Genomic DNA, 11570 nt, shown 5'->3' with positions numbered 1-11570 from the left:
GACCTGAGCCGAAGGCAGTCGCTTAACCAACTGAGCCACCCAGGCGCTCCTATGAGTTTTAAATAGAAGGATGATGTGCTATAATTCTTGATTTTATTTTTATTTTTAAAGATTTTATTTATTTATTTGACAGAGAGAGACACAGCGAGAGAGGGAACCCAAGCAGGGGGAGTGGGAGAGGGAGAAGCAGGCCTCTCCCCGAGCAGGGAGCCAGATGTGGGGCTCCATCCCAGGACCCCGAGACCATGACCTGAGCCGAAGGCAGACGCTTAATGACTGAGCCACCCAGGGGCCCCTAATTCTTGATTTTAAAATGATCATGGTGAGGGGCTCCTGGCTGGCTAAGTCAGCGGAGCATGCAACTTTAGATCTCGAGGTTGTAAATTCAAGCCCCATGTTGGATGTAGTGATGACTTCAAAAAATAAAACGATCATTTTGAAAGGTGTGCAGAGAATGACTCCTTACCCATGACCTGCAGGCGGTGGTGTGATCTGTCATCCTCTCCGATTTCATTTCCTATCTTTTTCTTGTCATGCTTCACTTACATTGGTCTACTTTCGGATTTTTTTTCCTTTTCTCTTTTTTCTTCTCTTTCCTGTATGCCACTCTCTTGCCTTAGGGCTTTCACCCATGTTGTTCTTTCTGCTTTTAAACTTCTCCCCATGGCAGTTCCTGTAACTGTTTAGTTGTCTTCTTCACTTTTCTTAAGTCCAAAGAGGGCAGGACTACATCTTTCCATTTACTTTTGCATACCTGGTACCTAACACAATGCCTTCTACAAAGCAGCATTCGTATTTGTTGAATAAAACTAATCATTACTGTTTTCATTTGTGTGTTAAAAAAAATTAGTGCAGAAGCTCTATGTTAGGTCCTGTGAGAACGTACAAAGAGTTTGCAGTACACAGTTCTTAACCTGAAATAGTTCCAGTTGAAAGGAGAGATAGGATCAGCTATGAATAATATTGTAGCATGGAGGAGGACACTGTAGTTGGAGTAGTTTACAGTTCTGTCATTAACCAGCTGTGTGACCTCAGATAAGTTATTTCCTTCTCTGTTTCTTTCTTTAGCCATCTCTAATATAAAGGGGTTTGGCTAGATTTTCCTGAGGTTTTGGTTCTCAAATCTGGTGTGCAGTGAATGATGCATTGGTTAAATTATTTTTTTTTCCCCAGGCTCCATCCCTGGAGAGTCTGATTCAGTGGGCCTGGGGTGGGGTCCAAGAATTCTCCAGGTGATTATGATGCACAGCTAGGTTTAGGAACCACTGATCTAGGTCTTCTTAGCTAGACTATGAAGGTGAAGCCGGAATAGGCAGGTTAAGGTGTTGTGTTTGTTCAGAGGCAGGGAAAATAGTTTTTTGCTTCAGTGATGAGGGGGACTTAATGGAAATGGTGGTGTTGAAAATGGGCTTTCAAGAGTGGATGGAGAGATGGGCGGGTGAAGAAGCGAAGCATGACTGGTGTTCAGTCCAGCTCAGTTGGAGGCCAGAGTCTGTGCAAGGGAGCAGGAGGGAAAAACCCACCAGTTATGATGCAACGGACCAGAGTTTGAGTGTTGTTTTCCCCACTTTACCTGTCATACTTGGTTGTCCTTTTGGAGATGAAAGATTCTATTATTGCAGCTCAATCCTCATTTGGTAGACGTGAGACATGGGGTGGCAGACAGCATGGGGCTGCTTTGGAAAATAATTGGGTGTATTCTTCCTCAGGTCTTTTGGGGCTGTGCCCTTTGAGATCCTCTTTGACCACCCCGTTGGTTTTCTGGTTAGACACACAGAATACCAGGACTCACTATGTTATCTAAATTAATAGTTTTGCTGTCAGAATGATTATTATTAAACCAAAGTTGGTCTTTTTGTTTAGATGAAACCATATAAAGGCAACATTCTGAGTAAATTATATAGCATCCACATGATGAAATAATGAGCCTAAGTTTAGGGGATGAAAGTAACGATCTAATGCAATATTTAGAATGGATATACAGTATGTAGTTATTAACGTAAAAGTCACATCCTGCATTCTTTTGATTTGTGGAAAATTTGTCATTAATTGCCAGGAAGCCTGATTTTTCATACATAATCACGTCATAGCTGTTGACTTTCTTTCCCTTCTCGTGCCTTAAAATACTTCATTGTAAATAGTAGATTACTCTCAGATTTGCAATGCCCCTTTTAAACAGTGGGTTGCTAAGTTTAGCCCTGTTGCTCTCTATTTTTTAAAAATAGAATTCTTTTTCCCCCCGGATTTGCCTCTGAATAGTTACTGACAAATCATGCTTTGTTTTTGGGTGGCCGTGGCTTAAAATCTTATCTAACCTTTCTGCCCAGTGGGAGCCTGCTAGTTCTGAAATGCTTTTTGTTTTCATGAGTTACCATTGTGTGGAAGAAATAGATAGAGATCCCATTTAGAAATAGTCTATGAGATAAGTTTTGAGTGTCCATTCAAACTTACTCTAAATAGGGCTACTTTTATGAAATAGTTGTCAAAGATACAGCTTAGCAAGGTAGGGTCAGAAACACGGAAGTCAAAATTGAGAAGAAAGAAAGAGGTCATGGACCAGAAATGAGGCAGTCAGGCTGATCTCCAGCCTAGAATCCAGTCCATACCTACTCCTGTCAACCATCTCGGATCAATCTAGGATTCACAGGTTAACCTGTGATCATCCAGTCAGTCCTACCTCTTTTTTTTTTTTTTTAAAGATTTTATCTATTTTAGAGAAAGAGAGAGAGAGCAGGAGCAGGGGGAGGGGCAGAGGGAGAGAGAGAGAGAGGGAGAAGTAGACTCCCTGCTGTTCAGGGAGCCCAATGTGGGGCTTGATCCCAGGACCCTGGGATCATGACCTGAGCCGAAGGCAGATGCTTAACCACCTGAGCCACCCAGGAACCCCAGTCCACTACCTCTTGCAGCTATGCTGATGTTGGTCTATTGCCTAGCAGTTGACTTTGAAATTAAAAAAGTAGAAATACCAAGCCTCTTATGATTCTTTGCTTGCAAAGAATTACCTTTATTAATGTGGATCCAGCACCAGAGCAACTTGGAGAGTGACTTTCACCGGAATTTATTTGAAAGGAACAACCCCCATCCCCACTCCCAACAGAGCTAGATCCAAGAAAAACCTTTCTTAGAGAAAAACCTCAGACTTGAGAAAATGTCCCCAATTTCAGGAAGAGCTTTTATGGGAAAATGACTACAGTTGCATCTCTGGTATCTGCCAGACTGTTAAGAAGAGTAATAGTCAGAGGTCTAGACCTTGGAAGCAAATATAAGACCATTTACTATTTTGCAAATTGTGTTTTGTGTTCATGCTGCCCAGGGTGACATTGGAGACCAGCTTCTGCTTCAACAAGAACACTCGGGTTATTACCTGCTCACATACTAGGATTTATGCATTATTCGGTGTGATACAGGAGTTCTGCTTTAAAAAAAAAAAAGATTGAAAACCATCCGTTTTGGTCAAATGCCCAAGATTTTATAGAGAATGTGTCTGAAGGTCAAAGTAGTTCAATTAAATAACTACAGTTGTACAACTACTTAGAGTCGACAGAAATGAAAAACCGTGAAACTGGACTTCCCATCCAGTGCATTTTTTACTACAAAATGTTGATTTGATTTTCCATTTTGAAAGACACAGAAGTGATCTGTGAGATGGTGATTAGCGCTAGGCAGCCCCAGGCAGCCCTGGAATGCTCCATGGTTCAAATGCCCGAGACCAGATGGAGGTCCAGAAGTGGATGACTCAAGGTTTATTAGTTTTGCCACCTGGGTGGTACAGCCGAACCAGCTGCCATAAGGCAGTTCCAATTTCAACAGAGCAGTAAATGAACATAAAAGTGAGGGTCAATCCCACGAATAAAGGAGAGCAGAATGCTGCTCTAGGAGATTCATGCAGGCTGAGCCCTATCGATAGGCTGTGTGGGAGGCAAGCCGCCGGGCCAGGTAGAGGCCAGTCACAGGTTGCCTCCCCAAGCCCTGAAAAACCACCCCTGGAGTTGTTGCAGGAGCCAAACTCAGTTTGGGATCTGTTTGACTTGCTGGTTTGGGAGGCTCCCCCTCACATCTGATGATCTAGGATGGGAAAATGAGCCCATGGTATATCATGATTGTTTTATGAGGCCAGAAGCTTTTTTTCTGGGAACTATGGATGGTTGTTATTAGGTTTGTCTTTCCATAGTTTGGGCCCTAGGAGGCATGTTCCCATTTGTGGGAACAGAAGCTCCCTGTGGCGGGTCACTGGGAATCAAGTTCATTATCCTCATGTTATCCTCAAATGGAATTGAATTATTGTAGGTTTTCAAGCTATGTGTATGAAATACTGCAGGAGTCAGAGGTTGACTCTAAGGTTTTAGGTGACCCCTTTAATAGATCTAGGGCTTTTGAAAACTGAACTAAGTATAATAATGAGGGTGTGGGGTTAGGACTAAGTTGAGAGGGGTAGAGCACTTTTTGTGTAAATGAGGATGATCCAAATAATTTGGATCCTCTGTGTCAGTAAGAATGCTTTGGGCAGCTAGTAACAGAAAACTTGACTGAACCAATATAAACAAAATAGAGGTTTATTATTGTTATTTTTGTCATGAAATGAGAAATTTAGAGGAATATGGCTCATGACTGGTTCAGCTCCTCAGTGATGACAAAGGCTCTTTTTTAGTCATCTTGACCCAAAGTAAAAGGATGTGGGTGAAAAGGGGAAAGGAATGTACTGGTTGCTGATGTATTTTGCTGTGGTCTTGATGCTAAAGACTGGCCCAAGGTTTTATCTACAGGGTCGACCCCTGTCTTCAGGTAATCTTTTCCAGATCCCAATGTTATTCATACTTAGTCTCATGCAATAATGTAATACTGCTCTTCCTTTCTTTGTATGATGATGCCCGTATATTTGCTGATCTGTTTGGAGTTGCTTCTCTCTCTCTCTCTTTTTTTTTTTTTTGCAATGACATGAAGTGAATTCAAATGAGAACTTTCGTAGTATAACCTTCTGCTTGTGAGTAAACTACCTTTTTTTTTTTTTCTCCTGGCAGGTGGCATGTTTGACCCAGGTAGCTGCTAATTATCTTATTGGCCAAAAGGAAGCAAAACGTTGGGGCACAGCTCACGGCAGTATTGTTCCTTACCAGGTAGGAATGATACACACAACATAGGGTTGGGCTGCTCTGATTTGCAGTTTTGTATGATATGAGTTTGGGAGATTATTTCCCTTTTTAAGAAAGAAAAACTTTTAGGATATTCTGTTATATATCTTTGTCTGACTATAACAAGGTTCTGTTGTTTATTTTAAATTCTGTGTTTTGCACATTTCTTCATCAGAAGATTAGTAACAGGACGCTTAAATGGATCAAAGGAACTTGCTGAAAGTGAGTGACTTTTGGCCTCATCTGATGGTTTTTTTTTTTTCACCCCAAAGAAGCACTGATTGTAGCCATTTTATAAAGCATGGTTTGTTCACCATGTCAGTTATAAACCAAATGTTACCTACCCCAGCTGACAATAATATTCTCACAGGGTTGGAGTAAAATGAAAATTTGCGTGTGACGGATCTTTATTTTCAGAGCAAAGCAGATGGTTCAGGAACTGCTGTTCTTTATTAAGTGTCTAAACTTGTCCTTAGAAATTCTTGACGTTGGCTAGTGTGAATGAATATGTGAAGGAACTGTGATCCTTCGCAAATAAAAATGAGAACAGAAACTCCAACTCTTCTTCCAAACCCCTAACCTTTGCTTGACTCGATTGTATCATTTTCCACTGTATTTACTGATGTATCTGTAATGTCTTCTGTCAGAAGTTGGAAGTTTAAGAGTAGAGGTGTCTTTTTTTTTTTTAATCACTGTATCCTTTCTCACATCCAGCAAAAGCTCGTACCAGGCACCGTATTAATGTCTGTTGAAGGAAGGAGTGAATTTTACTGCGGCCATTTCAGAGCGAGTGCTCTTGACGGAGCACATCAAAGCTAGCGTTTTCCATTTGCCAGCAAATCCATCAACACTGCTAATCATCCTTTTAGTCTTAAGAACATTATTTCCTTCGGCCACACTACTTTCTTTCCCATTTCTTTTAATAAAAATTTTGAGCAATTCAGTGACCCAATATGAGTCTAGAATTTTTCTCCATTTCTATTTATGGTCTCTTTACACGTGAGGTGTTACTATGATTTCCCTGTAGAACTGCCTTTTGACATAGTTACAGTTGTAGAACATTTTCTTTAGTGCCTTCCCTCTTTCCTCCAGCAGTGCTTTTATTTATTTATTTTTTTTTAGAAGATTTTATTTATTTGACAGAGAGAGAGACAGTGAGAGAGGGAACACAAGCAGGGGGAGTGGGAGAGGGAGAAGCAGGCTTCCCGTGGAGCAGGGAGCCCAATGCAGGGCTCAATCCCAGGACCGTGGGATCATGACCTGAGCTGAAGGCAGATGCTTCACCGACTGAGCCACCCAGGCACCCCCAGCAGTGCTTTTATGACCAGCATTAGTGACATTTTGGTTCCCTACTTCTGAGCCCTTTGTGGCTACCCTTACACTTCTAGCCAGACCTACCACGCTTCACAAAAGTGTCAATTTTGCACTTTTTAGCTATCATCAAATTTAGCCTTCTCACTTCTCAGATAGGAAATTTGATACCTGAATTGCATAGATGGATCCCAACTCTGATCTGCCTCCTTGTTGACTAATCCTTCAGATCCTGCTACCTTTGACAAGAGTGTGCTATGATTCCAGTGCCTTCTACTCCAACCCACACCCTCTCCGTCAGACTTGCTTCTGGCTAAAGGGTTGCATCAACTAACTGATCCTCCTCATTGATGATGGAAATCCCTCTTATAGGCATTTAAGCAGAGGGACATGTTGGAACCCATGGGAATTCATCACTAATAATGCAAGTCTAGTCTTCAGTTTTTGGTGTGTGGAGAAAGTGTTTTTGACTTGGAAAGCTTTATAGTATAATTCCACATCACATCACGTGGGAGGTGTTCACTATGTTCTAGTATAAGGTTTATAGTTTATTTATTTATTTATTTATTTTTAAAGAATGTCTTTTTAAAAAGTTTGGTATAGACCTCTGCTGTCCGTCCTGAGGGTTTGCGCCAAGAGCTCTGGCATCTTGGGTATGCTCTCAATTATTTCACTGCGAGGTAAAATGAAATTTAGAATCCTTGGCTTTTATTATGGTAGGCAAAGGATATGGGAAACTCCATGTGTGTGTGTGTGTGTGTGTGTGTATTCTTTAAAGACAGAACTATACTTTTCCTGCTTGAATTGTCCCAGTCACATAAAGTGGATACTGTGCTGATTTGATCCAGTTGATTGCAGCTTTATTATCTGTAAGAAATAAGATCTACTAGAGTCTTTCCTCAGGAACTCAGAATTAATTTGTTTCCCTCTTGGTAGTGGACTGGTTCAGCACTGTGATTAAGGAACAAATGCAAATTCAGCTTGAATGAAACTAGCATACTAAGATGGATCCTAGATATGCTTCTAGACCTTGGTCTGTTTTTAATTTTTAAAATAGATTTGGGAAATATTTTTATGGGTGAGTGCCAGGATAATTATAATTCAGTTTTCTGTAATAATTATAGCTTTGCCTCTAATTTGAGTTGTCTGAGTTTTGAGCTGAACGTCTATAATGGAAGACCCTGATGGTCTCAGGAATTAGTTAGGTACCCTGCTCACTCTCCTTAATTCTTGTTAAACCCCATCTGAAAGATCACAGGCCTTGAATGCATGAATATAAATTTCTAAAAAGTAGTGATCCTTGGTTTGTGTTATTTTACATATACACAATTTTTAACTTCTCAGGTTGATTATCCACTTGTGTTCTTTCCTCCCTATTCTTTGCCAACTTTTTAAAAATGAATAAGCTAAACAAAAATAGACAGCATTGAGATAGTCATTTTGCTACTTGTTGAACATATTCTGGATGCTTTTCAGATTTTTAGATTTTATTTATTTATTTATTTATTTAAGAGCAGAGGGGTGGGGTGGGGGGGAGAGAGAGAGAGAGAGAGCAAGGAAGGGGAGGTAGAGGGACAAGCTGACTCCACACAGAGTGTGGAGCCCAACTTGGAGCTTGATCTGACACCCCTGAGATCATGACCTGAGCCAAAATCAAGAGTTGGATGCTTAACTGACTGAACCACCCTGGTGCCCCATGAGAATTCAGATTTTTAAAAATAACTTGTGGATTTCAGTGCTTCTTTTGTTTCCATTACCGTTGGGCCTTGCCCCTGAGAAACACACAGCCCAAGGGATTAATAATTACATAATGTTAATGTAAATATATATATATATTTTAAAGAATTTATTTATTTATTTATTTGAGAGAGAGGGTACGAGCAGGGGGAGGGGCTGAGGGAGAAGCAGACTCCCTGCCGAGCAGGCAGCCCAACCTGGGGCTCGATCCCAGGACCCTGAGATCATGACCTGAGCCTAAGTCAGAGGCTTAATTGACTGAGCCACCCAGGTGCCCTGAAATATATCTCAGCTGTTTAAACAATTATATTTATGATGACAGGAGGGTTTGGGAAGCTGGGAGAGGAGAGTGCAGAAAAAGCAGTTGGCTGGTCTTCAAAAAGCATCTATTTTATTGTATAACATACTTATCAGTGGGGCCACTTCCCTTTACCTATATGATTAATATCATAATCCCCCTAATTTCATAACCTGCGTTTATCCAAAACTCTCTCTCAAATTTCTTCAACATCCCGGGAGCCTGTATTTGCATGTTCTCCTCTGCCTTGTGGGTTCATGATCCTCACTTACCTCAGCGTCTCTCCAGTATCATAGAAGATCCATTCACAAATATACTCATGAAGAGAGGAGACTATACTGTATATTTTCAAGGAAAATGGGGGAGGTTTTTATAGATGAAACTTGTACAATCTCGGATAGGAGACCTCATCTTTTTAACCATGCACTTTGGCTGCTACTAGGGAGTTTCACTATCCTGAAGAGCATATCAATCTCCCTATCCTTTCTGTTTCTCTTTCTCTCCCTTTTTCTTTTCTGCTTCTCTTTGAGATCAATAAATTTCTCTACTCTTAAACAGAATTATTGTGCTTGTTAGTGCAAGCACAGATCTTTGGGTGGCCACCTTTATCCTAAATGCTTAACAATGTACTGCTTCTATGCCCTTAGGAGCGCGCTCGCATGTGGATCTAATGGAAGCCTACTCAGCTCTCTCTGTGTTCCTCATAAGACCATCTCTCTCCCAGTCTGTACTGCTTGCAGCAGGCCTTGGGGAAGCTCACGGGGTTCTGTGTCCTTCTTGTAAAACCACAGCTTCTTCAGCGACAGCGTCGCCCTCATGATCGGTATAAACTGCCAAAGAGACCAAACCGGGGGATGAGACAACCACAACTACCTCCTTCCCTTAAAAGAATACCAATCCCATCATCCTTTAGACATTTGCCTCAATCACCCCCAGGACTCCAAGCCTTCCGGGTCACCTGTTATGACCTGGACATTCATTCCCATATGGCTCTGTGCATCTCTTCCTTTGACCCAGTCATTTCTTCTGTCAACAATCTTCATGGCTTTACAATCCACTTAGATGTCCCAGCAACATCCTTAATGATTTTTCTTGTTTTTACTTGGCCACCACTCAGGTATTTCTCAGACTTTCAGATGCATCTGAATCTCTAAATAGAGATCTTGTGAAGATGCATTGCCTGATTCCAGGTGATATTGATGCTGCACTATGAGTAAAAATGTTCCTGATCGAGACTTTATTTTTCTTGGTGACTATACCATCCGCTTTGTATTCAGCTGGCAGAATCCCACTGCTGATTAAACTTAATTCTCCTTCTCTTCCATGCCCACAGTCACGTAGTGTATGGCTAGAGGAAAACATAGCTACCTTGTCAACAGTCTTACTCTCAGTTCACGGCCATCTTTCTCAAGTGGGCCCTCAGCCTTACCCACAATCCTGGCACACTACCTACACATTTATTTTCTCTGGGATGACTATTTCACTTCTTCTCTCTCCTCAGATCTTCCCCCCTCCGCATCCTTAGCCAAAGATGGTCTCTTATTTCACTGAAAACAGATGCAGTTGGAAGAGAACTATTTCATCTCTCTTCTACCATACCCCCCAAGCTCCTACTTGTGTGTTCACTTCATTCCTTCCTATCACAATGGATGACTTGTCCCTTTCCACATTTTCCCTACTTAAAGGCATTGTTCCTGCACTTTATCTCCTCTAACACCTGCATTATCTATCAGTGGCTAATGATATGACCATGTCCTTCACCTTAAAAAAACCCAGCAACCTTCCTTAGACCCCCAGGGCATCTTTTTCCATCCCATCTTTTTCCATCTTTTTCCATCCCATTTCTCCATGCTCTTCTATTACAAAATTCCTCAAAAGAGTTCTGGCTGGTATCTGCTGGGAAGAAGCATTAGGCTACAATTTACTTGGACCTCACAGGCCAAGAGATGCTGCAGTCCTCAGTCCTCAGCAGTTTGGGTGCTGTGGAGTAGCTAGGCGAAGTTGACTTTCTGAACAGTTCATTAACATGACTGTTTTTATGCTTTTTCTTGAGCCTTTCAAATGTAGGGCCTTCAAAAAGAATTTTTCCTTTAAATGGCCTGATAATTCACATGGCAATTTCTTTTAAACCTTTTTTTTTTTTCTGGAGTACCTTCTAATTCAAGAAATTGAAGAAAACAATTATTCAGATGATTAAATAAAATCATGTCTTCCTTTCCTCAGTTTGGGCTCATTCAACCAAGGAATAGAGCAGGAAGCTGTGCTATGTTATTTCTGGTATGGACATTATACTGTATATTTAATTTGGCACAAGCAGAGACTCAGACAGGCAGTAAATTCCAAGTTTGAAGAGATGCAGCACTTTGCCATCATTCCTTAGAAAACATTAAAATGCTGTTAAATCATAATAGATTAGGTAACCTTGGGAATATTTTTTTTTTAACCCATGTTAAGGATTTTTCAAAAAGTGAAAATATAAATGATATACGTGTCTCTTCTTGTGACTTTTTTTTTTTTACCATAGTTACACTAAAGCTGAAGTTTGAAAGTATAATTTAAACAGGCATATAGTATCACATCTTTAATTTAATTGATGTATTGGTAATAACAGTAAAAATAATCATGCAGGCTTCCATTGAACATATACTCTGTAACCATTTTATGTGTGTATATATAATTCTTTTCTTATTTTATACTGATGAAAGGGAGACCAAGAGAGAGAAAGCAACTTGGCTATGGCCATAGGTAGAATGTCAGAGGACCTGGATCAGAACCATGGATTTAATATTTCAAAACTTGTTTCCTTTCCTGCTATATCCAAACTAATGGTTCTTTTGGTGCTTGATACATTGTGGGTGACTGTCTTTTAGTTTCTTTGATAGATGGTAGAATTCTTTTAATCTTTTTCCATCATCTCTTTGACAAATGACCCATTTATTATGACTCTAAAGGTATCAAACCTAATAAGTGACCTTGAAATATATTTGAATTCTGAGCTATGGGGCAATTAATTTTAGGTTTCTGTCTACCATGTTTTCAATTTATGCTTTCAAATGACTCTTGATTCTTCAATTAAGCAACAATTTCTTGAGTCC

At 40.5% G+C, this 11570-nt stretch overlaps 1 protein-coding gene across 1 annotated transcript in view; it reads left to right on the top strand.

Annotated features, from left to right (window-relative positions):
* SUGCT (succinyl-CoA:glutarate-CoA transferase) overlaps positions 1–11570 on the top strand; it is a 630208-nt gene that overhangs the window by 41191 nt on the left and 577447 nt on the right. The window contains exon 3 of the mRNA XM_021703719.2: positions 5019–5114. Coding sequence (XP_021559394.2) covers positions 5019–5114 — 96 coding nt within the window. The remainder of the gene's footprint in view (positions 1–5018; positions 5115–11570) is intronic.

This window comes from Neomonachus schauinslandi, chromosome 12 (assembly GCF_002201575.2).
Source record: "Neomonachus schauinslandi chromosome 12, ASM220157v2, whole genome shotgun sequence".
NCBI lineage: Eukaryota > Metazoa > Chordata > Mammalia > Carnivora > Phocidae > Neomonachus > Neomonachus schauinslandi.
This window is presented reverse-complemented; position numbering and strand designations above follow the sequence as displayed.